Raw genomic sequence first — 18652 nt, 5'->3', positions numbered from 1 at the left:
TTTGAGAATATTAGAATCTGTAATTGCATCCAGCAAAAAGAATTGACAGCTGACTAATAGATATCCAAAATTGGTTCATATCCATTCTATGCCCACCCTTGTTTAGGAGGCCGAAGACGGGTAAAACATTTTTCACGTTTGCTTTACTTCCGGAAAGAGAAAAGCGGAACATCTTACAGTTACAAAGAACGAGGAAGAGAGAAGCGGACCATCTTACAGTTACAAAGAATGTGGAAAAGAATTGAAAGAATGATTATTTACACGTACATCGCAATTGGTCAATCAATCAAATTGAAAAGAAGTTTTCAATAGCGTTTGCTGTTGGTCTTTCAGCAATTTTTTCGTATCTCTCCATCAGTCCCAGTTAGCGGGCTTATGTTGCCCATCTTAACCATGGATGCGGCAAAGTTCCTGATGAAATCTTTTTGATTGCCTGCAAACCGATGAACAATGGGAGCGGTCGTCGCCTCCACGGTAGGGTCTGACAGCATGACCTGGTCGGAGGGTAGCTGTGCGGCGCCGTGCAGGAGGTTACCATAATACTTGTTGTCAAACAGGTTGGGGGTGACCTGGTCTAGGTTCTCAAGTGCGCCCTTTGGCTGCCCAGCTGCGCAATTCTCTTGCGTGAACTGACATTGTACTTTACCAAAAGTGTGCGCTCCTGAAATAGGAATAATTTGTTGCTGAAATCAGTATGTGAGCCATACTATAAAGAATTGTAGAGGTCTGAACACTGAACCGTACACGACTGTATTTTCTGATATGTTTTGGTAGATATAAGTAGTCGACATTACCTTGAAGGGCGACGAGGTCAGTGTTGTCGAGGTTGAAGTTTCTGAACTTCTCCTGGAGCTTGTCCTAGGGGTCGAAAGGGCTGGGTAGGTTCTTGGCGCTCTCGATGTTAGTCATTGTGCCGTCTCGCCGGCCGAGCAGCACCCTCCATCGTGGTCCTCCAGCCTGCAAGCACGTAGTTCATGATTCCGTCAGTTCTCAGTTGAGATAAAAAAAAGATGCAGCAAGATTGGGATGCTAGAGCTAGCTAGGTATGGGGTTCTTACGAGTTCGATGCCCGAGATCTCCCGCATGGGTGAGCCGACCGCTCACCGTCGTTTTCGACCACACACTACGCCCAGAGGTAGAAGAGGGAGAGAGAATAGAGCGCACACACAAAGCACAAACACCAGCGTTGGCCGAAGCTCTGCAGAGAAGATGGCAAAACTGAACTCGCTCTCTTTACTGAGTTACAGTGGGAAGCTACATATACAACTGTATCCATCTAATCCTAGTACACAGACATGTCAGGCTGCTAGGCTGCTACAGTGACTAGATGTGATAGTTGGGCAGACTTTGGCGCTTGCCCCTGCTGTGGCTATAGTGCGACAGGGGAGCCTTTCGGCACCTGCCCCTGCCGCAGCTACAGTGCAGCAGCAGGGGAGCCCTTTCGGCGCCTGCCCCTGCCGCGCATACAGGGAGGGCAGCAGATTACTTTACAATTCTTCCCCTAATCCTGTTGCTAACCCTAGAACCTCCACCATGCCGATCAACTTCTTCAGCTCCGTGAACCGAAGACGGCCGAGCGGCTTGGTGAGGACGTCCGCGAGTTGCCGACCAGTTTCGATGAACTCGATGACGATCTGCCCTCCATCGACACCGTCCCTGAGGAAGTGAAACTTGACGTGGATGTGCTTGCACCGGTCATGGAGAACTGGATTCTTTGAGAGGGCCATGGCGGACTGGTTGTCTACCATCAGTGCTGGTGGGTGAGCTTCCACACCGGTCAGCTCGCCCAGCAGCCAGCGTAGCCACACAGCTTGGCACGTCGCTATGGCCGCTGCCACCTTCTGTTTTAGCGACAACCATGAGATTGGAGCCAACCCGAGGAAGACGAGCATGCCATAGGTGCTCCGCCGTCCGTCGATGTCCCCTGCCATGTCTGCATCGCTGAACACAGTGAGCTACAGTCCACTTTCGCCGGTCTTGGGGAAGAAGATCACCTAATCCACCGTCCCCTTGACGTAGCGCAACAGCCGCTTCACCGTAGCCTAGTGATCCTCTCGGGTATCCTCCATGAAGCGGCTGACGTAGCCCACGGCGAACGCAATGTCTAGCCTTGTGTGGACTAGGTAGCGTAGACTGCCGACGATGCTCCGGTAGAGTGTTGCATCTACCTTCGCTGCGGTACTAGCCTTCGTCAGCTTCAGCCGCTCCTCTATCGGAGTCACGCATGGCTTGCACTCAGCCATGCCACTCTACTCCAACAGCTTCGAGGCATACGCGCTCTGATCGAGCATGAGCGTCTCCTTCCCCTGTCTCACCTCGATGCCGAGGTAGTAGGAGAGCGCGCCGAGATCGCTCATTCAAAAATGAGCCGCCATCTCGCGCTTGAAGCTGTCGATGTCTTCCGCATATGCGCCGGTGACGATCAAGTCGTCCACATACACGTCGACGACGAGCAACTCCTTCCCCTGTCGCCGTGTGTAGAGCGCATGCTCGATTGCGCACCGTGTGAACCCAAGCTCGCCCAGCGTGACGTCAAGCTTGGCGTTCCATGCTCGCGGGGCCTGCCGTAGCCCGTAGAGCGCCTTGTATAGTCGAAGCACCCTGTGCTCCGCTCCCTTGACGGCGAAACCCGGAGGTTGCCTGACGAAGATCGTCTCTGCCAGCTCACCGTTGAGGAAGGGCAATTTTATGTCCTGGTGATGGACGCGCCAGTCCTTCGCTGCTACCAAAGCCAGCAGCAGTCAGATAGACTCCATGCGCGCTACCAGTGCAAAGACTTCCTCGAAGTCAATGCCCTCGCGATGGACAAAGCCTCGGGCGATGAGGCACGCCTTGTGCTTGACAATGGCACCGCGCTTGTCCCGCTTGACATTGTACACTCACTTTAGGCCGATCGGACAGCATCCTAGAGGTGGATCTATGAGCTCCCAAGTCTTATTTTTCTTGATCGCCTTCATCTCCTCTAGCATCGCCCGTCACGAATTTGCATCGCGCTCGGCCAACGTGAACGTGGGTGGTTCCTCTGCACTAACCAGAAGCAGCTCTGGGTCATTGAGCAGCCGACCCGCTAGGCCTGAGGACCCTGTGCAGTCGACGGTGTCGACCAGCTTGCAGAACTGCACCTCCTCACCATCGTGGAAGGCATCCACAAACTCGATGATGTCGCTTGGAGGTGAGGCGAAATTGATCGGCGTCGAAGGAGTCCCCTGTTCCGCCGGAGTGGTCGGCACAGCACCTAGAGTGCTCGGCACCCCAGCTGCAGTGCTCGGCACTACTCCTAGACCGCTTGTCACCACTCCTAGAGTGGTTGGCACCACTGCGGGAGTGCTCGGCACCAGTCTTAGAGTGGTCGGCACCACTGCAAGACCTCTCGGCTCCGCTACGGGAGCGTTCAGCACCCATCCTGGAGTGGTCGGCACCACTGCAGGACCACTCGGCACCCGTCCTAGAGTGGTTGGCACCACTGCAGGACCGCTCGGCACCACTCTTGGAGTGCTCGGCACCCCTCCTAGAGTGCTCGGCATGGCCCCAGGAGTGCTCGGCTCTGTTGCTAGAGTGGTCGGCGTCTCCTCTCTAGCATCTCCACCACCGTGGATGACCAAGTGCTCGACGACGAAGGTGCTGGTGAAGACACGTAGCTTCCCCCATGCTCGGACTATCCCAGTCCTAGGCCGCCTTCTCGTCGAACATGACGTTGCATGAGACGACCACCTTACCTCCGCGTGGGTCATAGAACCGGTACATCTTGGTACCTTCCTCGTAGCCTAGGAGCACCATCGGTGTGCTCCTGTCCTCCAGCTTGGTGAGGACCGACTTCGTCTTCCCGACGTGTCCGATGCAGCAAATGTCCGGAGGAAGGACATGCTCAGCTTGTGCCGATACCAAGCTTCGAATGGCGTCACGCCCTTCAGGGTCTTTGTGGGCGCGCGGTTGAGGATGAACACCGCCGTGGTCACCGCCTCAGCCTAGAACATTGCCGGCATGCTCTTGGCCTTCATCATGGATCGAGCCATGCTGACCACCGTCTAGTTTCACCTCTCCACCATGCCATTCTGCTGTGGCGAGTATGGCGCGGTATGGTGTTGCTCCACACCCTGATTCACGCAGTACGCAGCGAACTCCACCAAATTGAATTCGCCGCCATGATCAGTCCACAGCATGCGCAGCTTCTTGCAGCTCTCTGCCTCCGCGCGTGCCTTGAACTTCTTGATCGCCTCCGTCGCCTCGTCCTTGCTCGTCAGGAGTTGCAGCCACATATAGCGACTATAATCATCTATGAGCAGGAGAAAGTACCGTCGATCACCGTTTGTGGTTGGCATGATTGGCCCGCAGAGATCACCGTGGATGAGCCCGAGAGCGTCCGTCACGCCATACTTGGCCGCCTTTGGGAACAGCAGCCTCCTCTGCTTTTCGGCCAGGCAGCTGTCACACAGCTCGCCTATGTGCTTGATGTGGGGCAGCCCTCAGACCATCTTCTCTAGCTGACCGAGCGCGTCAAAGCTAGATGGTCGAACTGGGCATGCCACAGCCACGGCTCCTCGAAGTGCCATGCTGCCAGGCAAACCGGCTGCTCCACCTTCAAGTCGAGCAGGTACAATCAATTACGTGAGCGTTTTACCTTCGCGAGAAGACGCCACTCCCGATCCCGGATCTTTAGGATCCTGCTCTCGATCAGTACCTCGCATCCACGCTCATCCAGCTGGCTAATGCTAATGATGCTTGAACATAGCTATAGGATGTAATATACATCCGTTAGCGCGTGGTGCTCGCCGTTCTGGCGCCAGAAGATGATGGTGCCGCGCCCTTGGATCACCACCCTTGAGCTGTCACCGAACTTCACAGTGCCGGTCATGTTGCCGTCGAGCTCGGAGAAGGCTTCCATAGAGCCCGTCATGTGGTTGCTGGCGCCAGAGTCCAGGTACCACCGCTGCTCCTGCTCGCTGCCCACATGTCCGAGGTGGACTTGGGCGCGTGGTTCGTCAAGGTTAACAGCCTTCAGAGCCTTGTCGTTCCCTTCCACCGCTGTCACCTATCCCTTCTCCGTGGCCTCAACATCGTGCAGTGCACAGAACGTCGTCATCAGAAGAGTGGCCTCATCATCCTCATCAGCCTGCACTAAATGGGCCTCAGCCTTCTTCTCCTGCTTGCGATTTGGGCACTCCTTTGCCCAATGGTCCGTCTTCTCATAGCGTCGGCAGGCGTTGGGATCGACCTTCTTCTTATTCTTCTTCTTATTCTCTGAAGAAGCCTTGCCACGGCGCTTGCCATCGCCACCGCGGCTGGAGGAGGCTTCCCTAGACTTCTTTCGGGCAGCCCATTCCTCCTCTGTCAACAGCAGCTTACCATTGTCCGTCGTTGCTATGGCCTGCTCCATTGGCTCGTCCACCGCCCACAGACGGCCTGTCACATCCTCAATGGTGAGGGTGGATAAGTTCAGCATCGTCTCTATGGAGAGAGCGATCTAGATATACTTCACCGGCACGGAGTGGAGGTACTTAGAGACTACCTCTTTTTCGTCGATGGTGACGCCGTAGCTCCTCAGCTTGCTAATGAGCGACTGCAGGCGGAGGGAGAAGTCCTCCACCGACTCACCATCCTTGAACTTGAGGTTGGCGTACTGCTGCTTCAGTAGCTAGACCGTCGCCTTCTTTGCGTGGTCGGAGCCAACGTGCATCGCTGCAATGGCCTCCCACGCCTCCTTAGCAGAGTTCTTCACCCCCAACGGCTTCCTGTACTCCATTGGCACAACAGCGAGGATAGCCTCCAACGCTGACATATCGTATTCTTTCTTGTCGGTGCCCTTGTTAATGGTATTTCAGAACCGTCGGGCTCTGAGCTTGACTTTCATGGTCACCGCCCACTCGCCATAGTTGGTGCGAGTCAGCGTCGGCCAACTGGTGTCGCTGACCTCCCGCACCGTGCGCACGATGACCTCCTGTCGTGGATGGGCAGCCACAGCAGCGCTGCTGCGGTCGCCCGTCTCCAAACCATCTGTTATCACTAGCGGTTAGTCCGGTGACGGCGCTTGTATGGCTTTGATACTACTTTTGGGTCATGAGATCTCCCGCACGGGTGAGCCGACCGCTCATCGTCGTTTCCGACCACACACTACGGTTGGAGGTAGAAGAGAGAGGAAGAACAGAGCGCGCGCACACACAGTACAAACACCAACGTTGGCCAGAGCTCTACAGAGGAGATGGCAAAACTGAACTTTTTTCTCTTTACTGAGTTGCAGTGGAAAATTACATATATAACTGTATACATCTAATCCTAATACACAGACATGCCAGACTGCCATGCTGCTACAGTGACAAAATGTGACAGCAGGGCTAACTTTGACGCCTGCCCATGCTGTGGTTATAGTGCGATAGAGAAGTCTTTCGACGCCTGCGTCTGTCGCGCGTACAAGGAGGACAGCAGATTGCTTTACAGATCCCGGCTGCTAGGACGAGGATGTCGGCGCAGGAGACGATGCCAGGGCACGCTTCCTCCAGCGCGCTCTTGATGTCATCGACCACCTCGAAGCCACGCGCTGATTTGTCGTTGGCGGGCACGTGTTTCTCGGACTGGATCGCCAGGAGATTGTCGTCCAGCAGAAGGGAGCCGTCGCAACCCTGAAACATTTGGCCGTTCATTCATGTCAGATGATGCAAAGAACGCACTTAGCTGCAGTGTTCATCCTACAGCAATATTAATCAGCCACGGGCAGAAGCAAGCATTGGCACTCACATTGACGAAGCAGTCGTGGAAGTGGAGGCGGATGAGGCTGGCCGGGATGCGCGGGTCGGAGACGCGCGCGTCCTAGATGATGCGCCGGACGACGTCGTAGGCACTGGGGCACGACTCGTCGTAGAACGCGGAGCTCAGGACCACGCCGCCGCTAGGAGCGTAACCGTGACCGTGAGCAGCTCTAGCCAAAGCGAGCAAGAGTGTGCAGTGCGCGGCTAACAGTAACCCGAGAGACGAGACGCGAGAGGAAGCTGCCGCCATGCAGGTCTGAATGCTACACTACACGTGCAGTGATCGCTGGAGATCGAAGCTGGTTGATGGCTACTACTAACAGTGCAGACAGCTGGCAGGCAGGTATCTACGTCTAGTGCCGGTGATGATTGCTGCAGACGGAGCTTGCAGTTGCAGAGATGAGAGAGCCCGATGCGAGAGGGATAGGTGATGGATGCGGCAGCTTTTATAGTCTCCAGCGAGCGACGGGCAAGCGGACTGTTTCGCTGGGATGGAGGATTGTCTTGGGCGTGCGTGTGCGTTTGACATTTTCCATGTGCCGGAGCATGTCAATTTGAGTACTTGTTAGGGCCGGCGATATGCCGCTGCACGCGGTTGCATCTAAAAACTAGTATATTGTTGCGGTGTTGACCGATGAGGCCATGTACACATATGATTGCGGCCCTTAGCAGAAGCGGCCGTGACGAGAACGAGCTAGTGACCAAAACTGCAACCAGTTTATATATAAAAAAAATAGTAAAGTAAAAAAAATGAAGGTGCGGTGATGCTCAGTTCAGCAACTTTGGATCAGTAGGGACATTTCCGCTTTCGAGCTGTATTGGTATGGAGTATGGACCAGCTCCAAAGTTAGCGGGGGGGGGGGGGGGGGGGGGGGGGGGGGGGGGGGGGTGATCGGTATTTTTTTAAATGGTAAAAAAAAAATTCAGAGGTGATGTTCATAATCACCTGTATCAAACGTCTCGAGAAACTAAACAATTTTTGGAGTGGATATATAATTTAGGGTGGAGGGTGTTAGCAACCATCCTTGAAAATGTTTTTAAACTTGCAAAAACAGTAGAAATGTGACCTCTTATCTTACGTGAGCCCTCTACCACACCACTTAATCACTTGCTTTTACTATATATCTAAACATAGTGTATATCTAAATATATAGTAAAATCTATGTATCTAAAAAGTGAAAACCTCTTTATAGTTTGGAATTGAGGGAGTATCATTTTGTCTTAATAACTTCTACAAATATTTTATTGAATTTTTTTGACATAAACCAATTGTGGAAATAAATATTCATCTAATTTCTAACATCTCGTAAAGCTCTATAACTTTGCATAGAGCATGTATCCATCTAAGGTCATTTAATTTTTTTAAAGAAAATTAAATTAAAAAATCTAAGAACTCAACAAACATCTAGCCCAAACATTGACTAAAAACTATCAATTATTAAGTTTTACATGAACTTCAAATTTTTGTTATAAAGTTTGTCTTTATCTGGCTTTATTTTAAAAGTTATGAATTTACTCCCACCAAAACTATTTTAAAAGACGAGCTATCTTACCTACTACCTCCAAAAATCGAGCTCTATGGGGCGGTTGGTGTTACCAACCGTCAATAACATCAATCACCTATAGAAAACATTTTTCTAGGGCAGTCCGTTTGCTGAATCCCTCAGGTGACTTCAAAGAAACAGAGTCACCACGCCCTTTGGTCTCTGCCCATGTAAACCTATCGTCCGCAAATGTGACATGTTCCACCTCAAGCGCACATTGCACAAGTAATAAAGATCATCATCTGCACTGGACGTAGGGTACCCATACTTGACCTAGTATAAACATACTTCGTGTGTTACCCCCTCCACTCGACTACCGTGATACCCAAATTACAATTTGTTTGTACATTAAAAACAACGAAAGCCACTACACCACAACACCAAGATTAGCGATGGACGGTCTGACGCTAAAAGCGGCTACAACGACAGACAGTCTGATGCTAAAAAGTTATAGCGACAGACTTCTGCAGACGCTATAAGTCCTGACGCTAAAAATCTTTAGCGTCAGACAGTCTGTTGCCCTGAATTTTTTTAGCGACAGATAGTCTACTGCTACTCTTTAGCGACAGATGCTCTGTTACTAGGCATATACCGACAAATATGGCTGGACGAAAAACTCGAAGCTCGTTAGCTCGCTCGGCTCGTGGGTGGCTCGACTCGGCTCGGCTCGGCTCGTTATGATAACGAGCCGAGCCGAGCCAAGATTTTAGCTCGTTAGCTATAACGAGCCAACTCGAGCCAGCTCACGAGCCGCTCGCGAGCTAAACGAGCCAAGCTTCCAGGAAAAAAGTATCAAAACTTATATTAATTTTTGTATTACTTCATGTCTTGCACTTTACAATTGACTGGTAACTGGTCTAGACCCTATAAATTGACTAGTAACTGGTCTAGATGCATTTCTTTTATATTATTATTATTCTCAAACTTTAGATAAATATAAATATTATATTTTGTGTATTTTTTATACCTGGCTCGCGAGCTTAACGAGCCAGCTTGAGCTTTTAACGAGCCGAGCCGAGCTGGCTTTCTGGCTCGTTAGGATAATGAGCCGAGCCGAGCTAGCTCGTTATCTTAACGAGCCAGAACGAGCCGAGCCGAGCCAGCTCGTTATCCAGCCTTACCGACAGATCATCCAACAGTACATGTATTTATAGCGACATATTGTTCTATAGGACACTATAAATATATATAAAAAATAAATACAATGAGAAAATATGTAGCACATATCATACCCAGATTCAAGCTTAAGGTCCATCACATAAATATATAGAAACACATACATCACATGGAGATCAATACATATATAGCATACAATCTTGTCTTGCACAGTACATCAAACCCTGAATAGTTATGATCAAAAGGACACATGTCTTAAGAGCACAAAAATGTATAATAGGCAAACTTGCTTCCAATTATAACTTACAATGCAAGTGACTGGAAGCCGAGAAAAGATGAAGAACTAACTGTGAGAGGCCACCCTTTCAAGGTCAAATTGTTCCCCGCCTGATTAGAGCCTGCCAAGCATGAAAACGAAGATGGAAAAGTATGTTACAAACAGCAACAGTACCATTCTGGGCACTAGTTGTAAAATCAGTGTTTTCACTGCGCTACTGTTGCTTCTGCTGCCGCCGTTGCTGCTGCTGCTCTTGCGGATGCTGTTGTGCATGCTTCTGTAGCAAGAGTTGCTGCATCTGGATCTGGTGCTGCGATTGTTGTTGCTGCTCCCGTGCTTTAATCGACTGTGTGGGCATAAATTTATATGCCATCATATAAAGGTGCACAAGAGTATAAGACAACACAACCGGCAAACAAAAAGTCATAGTTACTTCCTCCGATCACATATATCTATAACTTTGACCTAAGTCATAAAAAGTCAAACTTCTCTAGCATTGACCACCAATATCTTTGAAAACATATTATTTCAAATGAAAAGAGTAATGAATTACAAAAGTAGTTTCTATAATGAGTCTAGTAAAGTTGTAATGTCAAGCTTGTCTTGTTAATCTATATAATTTAGATATTTATAGTCAAAGTTAAAAGCTTGACTTAGGACAAACCTAGATGGATTTATATCTTTGATTGGAGCTGCATAATGTGTAATTAGGCTGCATTGAGCATGGTCTATGGCAATTTTAACTAGATGACAAATATAATTACTAGCAAATAACATATAAGTAAGAAATATATGTTGAACGTTATGATTACAAAAGTAACAATGTGGACATCCATTCCAATTTCTTTTGACTAGTCTATCTTTAACCATGTAATTAGGCACTTACAGGAGCTTGCTTCGAGGAACCAATGTCTTGTGCCATGGGTTCCAGTCCTCTATGATCAGATGCAACTCTGCCACCATCCTGCACAATACAAGATCAATAAGAATGTCAGCAGATAATCACATTAGTCGAGCAAACAGAAGTGCAAAAGAAAATGAAAATACCTGCACTTTGGTCTCATTTTCACCAAATTCTCTCGACATTTATACCTAGAATGCTCCTCCTACAAAAATTGACGAGGGCCACACATCAGGATGAAAAATAAAACCCAAAACGTAATGAGTACAGTCACTCAGAGAGGAAAGGGGCTAGAGAGGGAGGGAGGGAGAGAGAGACCTCGCTGACTCGTCCACAGCCTTGTGATCATCCACTTCCATATCAGAGTCAGGATCATGCCGTTCATCTAGATCATCTTGATCTGCTAACACGTGCAAATAGAAGAAAGGAAATTACCACTACTTTTACCTTCTATCCATTGCACAATCTCTGAAGGAGTGATACTTTGTAAGCAGAATGCAAAGAAAACAATTGTTCCTACCTGCTACCTGGTGAACTGAACTATGAAAGAAAAGAAGTAAACTGAGCTAACAGGCAAAATGAACAGATTCCGTAGAACTTGAGCAAAATAGTGAAAATGTAAGAATTGATGTAGTGGAGGTGGGCATAGCTGACGAGCAGTCTAGTGAATCTAGCAAAATGTACAGTGATAATAAAGAGTAAGAATTGACCTTACAAAACCAAACCATTTTTTGAATCACAATTTTCCTTTGCCAGAAGCAGCACTTGTGCACCACTGGACGGCTACTGAGTAACCAGGAGACATATGTACGAAAGAGTTCTCTTTTTGAATTATAGTTATAACAAAGCGCAGTCACAACAATAAACTAATGGAGGATAGTACTCTCATATATGATGGCAAGAAAATAGTTGAATCAAAGTTAGCAGATGTGCAGAGTGGCTGAGACCAATTGCTAAATAAAAGTGTTGGGAGTCAAACTAAATCGATTTCACCTTTAATCAGCTCTTGAGAGCAGCAACGCTACAAGATAGAAATATCTTTGAGCAGCAACACTACAAGATAAAAGTATCCCTTTTACAAACTGGCATGACAATTTAAATTGGAGGTTACATGTTTCCTGCAGGCTAAGTGCTTTAATAAAGGCTACATGTTACCCTTACAAAAAAAATCTTTGTTCTGGCTCTGTAAATTTCTGAAAGTACACTGAGAAAAGAATAACAAAATATAAGGGAATGGCTATAGGCAAAGGACCCAGACGCATGCGAGCAATGTGTTTAGAGCAATTCGTTTAGGAAAAAACATGTGAATTTGAGCTCAGCAATCAAGTGTAATTGAATAAATAATTTAAGCATCGGTTAGAAATATGCACAGCTTTGCAACGTTTAAAGGCCAGGAGATTTGGCACATTTATCCGAAACCAAAAAGATCTAATGCAAAACCGGCCAACCGCATCTCTAAAATAAAAGCTGAGGCATGCTTAGTGGATTAGTGATTGAGGGACCACCAGCTACCGGAATAAGATGGATTCATGAGCTTCCTGAATCAGTTCAATTGGAATACTAAACCTTCAGGTCATATTTTTCACAAGATAAGCAACACTCAGTGGTGGAGCGGCGGCGGCAGTGGCGGAGCAGCGATAAAAGAGCAGAGCACCAACTGCGTGAGCTGGTGAACACCTACAGCAACACAGTAGCCAAGTTGATGTTACAGAGCAATATTGAATATCCAAATTCGTTCCAGAACAAAATGTGACATTCTTCTAGCTTGACTACACGAATAAGGCTTAATGCTTTAAACAAGCACTGAGAATACAAATGGCACAGTGCAGTTTTGGTACATAGGAGAGACATGACATTCAAAGTGTTAATAAGAATCATTCGTTCATATAAACTTCTTTCACAATGTATAAACTTTATTAGAACATAAATTGAGCGATGACATGTATGGTTATTGAGAGCTATGAAATCTACTAATATTCCTCTTGCTGGTTTCATCTCTTAAACATTTTTGTTTCATGTAAAACATAAGTGTTCATAAAATCAAAAGTTCTAGCTAGCACCAGCAGACTAATCATGCTCTTGTAATTTATCTCAAAAGTAGACCGAAGAACACACCTGAGTAGCAATGACAACAGTAAACTGGGGAAAGAACGATGGATTAGTGTCTATCAAATGAGCTGGAAACTCCTCAACAAACTTGGCTTTAACAGTGTCATTAAGCTCTTGTAGGAAAGAACATATAGATTTAGCTCTTGGTTGCCCCAAACATCCTTCATCCACTGCATGCAAATTTAAGGTCCCAGAATATGAGTTCCATCAATTTCGTGGGGATGAATTCAGAAGAACAGGTGGAATCACAAAGCGAAGAAATTACACAGAAAATTGTTCCCCAGATCAGATGCTTCAACTTTGGAGCCATCAACAACAGTCACACTTCCTATTCCTCCAAGCACGAGGTTCTTCAACGCTTCTGTTCCAGTCGGACCACAGTTAAGCAAGCATATGCTAGCCTTCTCCAGTGCAGCCTGACCTTGATCACCCCATATCCTGCGCTTTGCAGTTAACACGTAACAGGTGTCTTTCAATATCTGGGCATGCAATCCGATCAAGTACTGGAAAAATAACAAGCTTGTACCTAACAAACTACAGGTTAAATGACAGAATGGATTTCATTAGTTTTAATAAACAATGCCTTGCAGTTCACAGAAAATTCAACACTCAGTTTGCAGTTGAGTATGTAATAATGCCTTGCAGTTCGCAGAAAATGCAAGCACAGGCAAATTGTCTTTGAATGCCACACGAAAAGAACAATGAAATCGAAACCAAAGGAAGAACAAAGACAAGCATGTTCTTATTTTTCTTCTTTTTTTTGTTTTTGAACCGGAGATTCATCTGGCTGTACATCAAACATGTCCAAAAAGAATCAGATTTTGACTTATCACTTCCAATAGAATACCAGGGCAAATTCAACCAACACTAAATATTATTTGTAAAGTTACATTTCTGATAGCTTAACACTTGTTACCAATCACTTTATGTAGATAGTTGAAGACTTGAAGGATAAAACTAACTAAAATAAATTATCAATCATCCAATTTTTGTTCATGTTGGCGTTAATGATATATGTTCAATTCAGCATGATAAGTCCTAACATTCAGACTGATCGAGGCCATGGAGAATAACACTAAGCTTGAAAAATAGCATCAAAGTGTGCTTCAAATAAAAGAATATTCCGTGGCAAAAGCCACTCTTAATTTTTAACTATAACACAGTCTCTGGTACACGAATAATTCAAACGAACTGAATATCAAACAAAATATGGATGAGAAGAAATCCACAAAAAATGTGGAAACTGGAATGTGTGCACTATCTTCTCATGCCACCTCAGCTGAGAAGCATAGCACATGCATGTATATCACAACATTGAAACACATAGCAAGTCCACTGTATCATTCATACACATAGCACATGCATGATATGCAGTGTAATATGCCTTGGTAAGGCCTGAATTCTTTTTTTTAAACCACATGGCATAAAAAACTAGAGAAACATTTCAACCTACAAAATTATGATATGCTAGTCACATCAAATTATAATTTCCAAGATACGCTTAAGCAAAACAAATATAAACAAATGGGCATGCTATTGTCCTGCTCGAGATAAGACACCAGAAGCAAGTAGAAAAATACAGAGTAGAGGAATCAATCAAGTACCTGCTGTCCTGCTCGAGGGAGGGATGCTGCAGCAAGGAATCAATCGGGTGAGCTGTGACTTCCGGTTCTTCTCCCCGGCCTCCTCCTCCTCAGATCTGCAAAATATCTTAAGTTAGGGTTCGGGTGCTGGCTTTCACACAACAACAAGGGAAGAGAAGGGGCGTGCATACCTGGTGGGTGCGCTCATCACCGGCGAAGCACAACAGCAAGGGAAGAGAAGGTGGTTGGAGCGGTGGTGTGCTGTCGTGGATCTGGCCGGAGGAGAAGGGCAGCCGACTCGCCGTGGATCCGGCTAGAGGAGAAGAAGGGCGGCCATCCCATAGTAGATTCGGTAGGGGGAGAAGAAGGGCGGCCACCCCGTCATCAATTTGGCCAGGGGAGAAGAAGGGTGGCCACCCCATCGGCCGGCGGCTAGGGTTCTGGTTGGCAGCTATGAGCTCGTGCACCATGCCTGACCCGCGCTACCGTGGCCCGTCTAGGGAGCAGGGCGACCTCAGCGCCGGAGAAGGGAGGGAGGGAAAGCTCGCGTTGGGAACAGAAGAGCAGGGGCGCCGACGCCGTCGTCAGTCTGCTGGGAGGAGGTCGTGGGGGAGAGATAGATGCGGGTGGATGGGGAGCGATGGCCGAGCAATGGGATAAGGCGGCCGAGGCTGCGTGCGTTTGCCGTGGGCCAGGCAAAAATTTGCGCACGAGCTGGGCGTGGGGCCTATTTTTTTTTAGCGTCAGACAGATCAACGTTATATCTGGTTTTAGCGACAGACGGACTAACATTAAACATGAACATCTATAGCGACAGACAACAAATCGCTAAATGAGGATTTAGCGTCAGATGGTCTCTAAGTTATCTTTAGCGTCAGATCATCCATCGTCAAATATAATTTTTAGCGTCAGATGTCTGACGGTGAAGCGGTGTTGTGGTGTAGTGAGCGTCAAGTTGTGCAAGATACAATGTGCTGTCATCACTAAAGGAATGCAATGGCTTGATAGAGGCCATGGTGATGGAATTCTTCAGCTAGTTTGTAGGATAGGGACTTGAGAGTCATTCTTTTGATTTTGTGTCTTAACTTGTATCATCATATAGTGGAGTGTGGTCTAAATACCATGGGTCTATTCTAAACCGCTATACCTATTCATGAGCCTTGTTATGGTACACCCATTACCTTCTAGGAGGTAAGAGGTCAAATAAATCTGAGCCCTTCATTTTAAGAAAAAGTAAAACAATTAACTAAAGTTAAAAAAGAAATAACCAGCAAAATTATTAGTTTTAGATGGAAAATTATGTCAACGTTACTGTCCATCCACCTAATTACGGGAATGAAGTATGATTTGACATGCACGGCAAATCACCTTCACATAATTTAAGTATTAGAAAATTGTATTATTATGGTTGGCCATACACGTACAGAGTTTACTTCCCAAATTAACATCTAAATTTTCTCAACTAATTTATTCGCTCAATCTATTTTCTCTAGATATTGTTATCAATGAACTGTCGGGCGGAGCAGCGATTTGATGACGAGTCAAGATCTATCTACAAGCAAGTCTCGTTTCTTGTTTTGATAATCTAGCTAACATGTTTCTTGTATTTGCATTCCAAACCGTAACATACATGTTCAAACCGTAACATACATCTAGCTAACATACATGTTCAAATAATCAAATCTACAAGCAGGTGTTCAGAGAATTTGGCTGGAAACCGACTGCCAAGACCTAGTGCGGCTGTGGAATGAGGGCATGAATCATAGATTAGCCGTGTTGATGATTCTGAGGGAGATCTGGGAGATGAGTCTGAATTTCCAAGACTTTAAATTTTCTTTCATTTCTAGAAGATGTAACAGAGTAGCCCATTCAATAGCAAAGCAGGTCACAGGTGATGACAGGTCCGGGTGGTGGCATGTTGGCCCGACTTGCATCGAACACCTGTTGACCGCAGATTGTAATCCCGGAATTGTTTGAGTAATGAATCTCCCAAGTCGCAAAAAAAAAAAAGAAGGGCTGACATAATCTAAAAACCATTTAGGGTGGTGGCTATCAGCCTATCACAAGGTAGGTTGCTACTACTTTGCTCGTCACTCGTGCCTCCTTCGTGGGCTCGGCCACCTCCCGGCATTCCCTTTCTAAACCTAGCACCAACGGTGTATAAAAGGGAACTAGCAACAACAATTCTTATATAAAAAAAAACTCTAAATCCCTATACAGGTATATATCCCTTTACCTTAAATTTTTCCTGTCGACGTCGTTTGAAATTTGTTTGAGATTTGCTGGTATTCGTCTAGGAAGCTGGAGGCATGTAAAATATTTTCACATTTGCTTTATTTTCGGAAAGAGAAAAGGAGAACATCTTACAGTTACAAAGAATGAGGAAAAGAAATAAAAGAATGATGATTCACACATATATACATCGCAATTCGTCAACCAATCAAATTGAAATGGAGTTTTCAATAGCCTTTGCTATTGGTCCTTCGGCAATTTTTCCGTATCTCTCCATCAGTCCCAGTTAGCGGGCCTATGTTGCCCATCTTAACCATGGATGTGGCAAAGTTCCTGAAGAAATCTTGTTGGTTGGCTGCAAACCGATGAACAATGGGAGCGGTCGTCGCCTCCGCGACAGCGTCTGACAGCATGACCTGGTCGGAGGGTAGCTGTGCGGCGCCGTGCAGGAGGTTACCGTAATACTTGTTGTCAAACACGTTGGGGGTGACCCGGTCTAGGTTCTCCAGTGTGTCCTCTGGCTGCCCAGCTGCACAGTTCTCTTGTGTGAACTGACACTGTACTTTACCAAAAGTGTGCGCTCCTGAAAGAGAAATTTGTCGTTGAAATCAGCATGTAAGCCATGGTACAAAGAAATGTAGAGCTATGAAACGTACACAATTATATTTCCTTATAAATAATAAATGTGTTAGATTAAGTCAATATTACCTTGGAGGGCGACGAGGTCAGTGTCGTCCAGGTTAAAGTTTCTGAACTTCTCCTGGAGCTTGTTGAGTGGATCGAAAGGGCTCGGTAGGTTGTTGGCGCTCGCGATGTTAGTGGTCATGCCGTCTCGCCGGCCGAGCAGCACCCTCCATCGTGGCCCTCCGGCCTGCAAACATGCAGTTCACGATTTCGTCAGTTCTCAGTTGAAATCGAAAAATTAACGTGGAGCAAAATTGGGAAGCTAGAGCCAGCTAGTACGAAACACTAGTTGTTCACTAGAAGAAGCCATCTGATGGTATGGGTTCTTACAAGTTCGACGGAGATCTCGGCTGCCAGGGCGAGGATGTCTGCGCACGAGACGATGCCAGGGCACGCTTCCTCCAGCGCGCTCTTGATGTCATCGACCACCTCGAAGCCACGCGCTGATTTGTCGTTGGCAGGCACGTGTTTCTCGGACTGGATCGCCGGGAGATCGTCGTCCAGCAGAAGGGAGCCATCGCAACCCTGAAACAGTTGGCCGTTCATTGATGTCGTCAGATATTGATCAGCCACGGGCAGAAGCAACTAAGCAAGCATGAACTGTGTGCTCACGTTGACGAAGCAATCGTGGAAATGGAGGCGGATGAGGCTGGCCGGGATGCGCGGGTCGGAGACGCGCGCGTCCTGGATGACGCGCCGGACGACGTCGTAGGCGCTGGGGCACGACTCGTCGTAGAACGCGGAACTCAGCGCCACGCCGCCGCTAGGAGCGTAACCGTGAGCAGGTCCAGCCAAAGCGAGCAAGAGCGCGCAGTGCGCGGCTAACAGCAACCTGGGAGACGAGATGCGCGAGGAAGCTGCCGCCATGCAGGTCAGAGTTGCTACACGTGCAGGAGATCGAAGCTGGTTGATGGAATGATGGCTACTACTACTAACAGTGCAGACTGCAGGCAGGCTGGTGGCTCCGTCTAGTGCCGGTGATTGCTGCAGACGGAGCTTGCAGTTGCAGTGAAGAGAGCCGGAGGATGCGAGAGGGATGGATGGATGCGGCAGCTTTTATAGTCTCGAGCTAGCGAGATGGGCAAGCGGACTGTTTCCCTGGAGTCGATAGGAGGATTATCTTTGGAGTGCGTTTGACAGTTTCCAAGTGGCGGAGCATGTCAATTTGTTGCGGTGTTGACCGATGAGGGCATGAGGCGATGTACACGTATGATTGCGGCCAGACCAGAAGCGGTCGTAACGAGCACGAGCTAGTGACCAAAACTGTACATTTTATATACGTGTCTAAAAAAGTAAAGGAAAAGATAAACATGCGCTATTGCTCAGCGACTCCGATGAGTTGGGGCATCTCCGCTTTCCAGCTGTAGGTATGGAGCAACCCAAAAGTTTTTGGAGGTGAAATTGACAATGACCTATTCACCTCTACCAAAGGTCTCTAGAAACTAAACAATTTGATTTGTACATGC

The 18652-nt window shown here is 47.4% G+C and overlaps 2 protein-coding genes and 1 pseudogene across 2 annotated transcripts; all 3 read right to left on the bottom strand.

Annotated features, from left to right (window-relative positions):
• Positions 1 to 329: 329 nt before the first annotated feature.
• LOC136518942 (peroxidase 2-like) lies at positions 330 to 6990 on the bottom strand (annotated as a pseudogene).
• A 3739-nt stretch (positions 6991 to 10729) lies between these two features.
• Positions 10730 to 14695, bottom strand: LOC136515043 (probable histone deacetylase 19). The gene is made up of 4 exons (XM_066508737.1): positions 14462 to 14695; positions 14292 to 14386; positions 10897 to 10978; positions 10730 to 10783 (listed from the first exon to the last, which is right to left on the bottom strand). Exons 1-4 carry the CDS (start codon positions 14476 to 14478, stop codon positions 10744 to 10746), a joined length of 234 nt encoding a protein of 77 aa, XP_066364834.1. The 5' UTR covers positions 14479 to 14695; the 3' UTR covers positions 10730 to 10743.
• Positions 14696 to 16630: 1935 nt separating this feature from the next.
• On the bottom strand, positions 16631 to 18183 carry LOC136518321 (peroxidase 2-like). Its single transcript, XM_066511971.1, has 4 exons — positions 17799 to 18183; positions 17517 to 17711; positions 17211 to 17373; positions 16631 to 17085 (listed from the first exon to the last, which is right to left on the bottom strand). The coding sequence occupies exons 1-4, from the start codon at positions 18051 to 18053 to the stop codon at positions 16730 to 16732; spliced, it is 969 nt and encodes a 322-aa protein (XP_066368068.1). The 5' UTR covers positions 18054 to 18183; the 3' UTR covers positions 16631 to 16729.
• Between the last annotated feature and the right edge of the window lie 469 nt (positions 18184 to 18652).

This window comes from Miscanthus floridulus, chromosome 17, assembly GCF_019320115.1.
Source record: "Miscanthus floridulus cultivar M001 chromosome 17, ASM1932011v1, whole genome shotgun sequence".
In the NCBI taxonomy this organism is placed as follows: Eukaryota; Viridiplantae; Streptophyta; class Magnoliopsida; order Poales; family Poaceae; genus Miscanthus; species Miscanthus floridulus.
The sequence above is the reverse complement of the archived record's forward strand: the minus strand, read 5'-3'. Positions and strand labels throughout refer to the sequence as shown.

Excerpts from the sequence above, each read along its gene's own strand:
- LOC136515043 (XM_066508737.1), bottom strand. Across the intron at positions 10,979-14,291 it reads TCCCTCGAGCAGGACAGCAG|ATCAAGATGATCTAGATGAA; the intron begins GTACTTGATTGA and ends ACGTGTTAGCAG. Across the intron at positions 10,784-10,896 it reads GCTGTGGACGAGTCAGCGAG|GAGGAGCATTCTAGGTATAA; the intron begins GTCTCTCTCTCC and ends CAATTTTTGTAG.
- LOC136518321 (XM_066511971.1), bottom strand. The coding sequence starts at position 18,053 with ATGGCGGCAGCTTCCTCGCGCATCTCGTCTCCCAGGTTGCTGTTAGCC. Across the intron at positions 17,712-17,798 it reads TCCACGATTGCTTCGTCAAC|GGTTGCGATGGCTCCCTTCT; the intron begins GTGAGCACACAG and ends CAACTGTTTCAG. Across the intron at positions 17,086-17,210 it reads TGACCTCGTCGCCCTCCAAG|GAGCGCACACTTTTGGTAAA; the intron begins GTAATATTGACT and ends TTTCTCTTTCAG.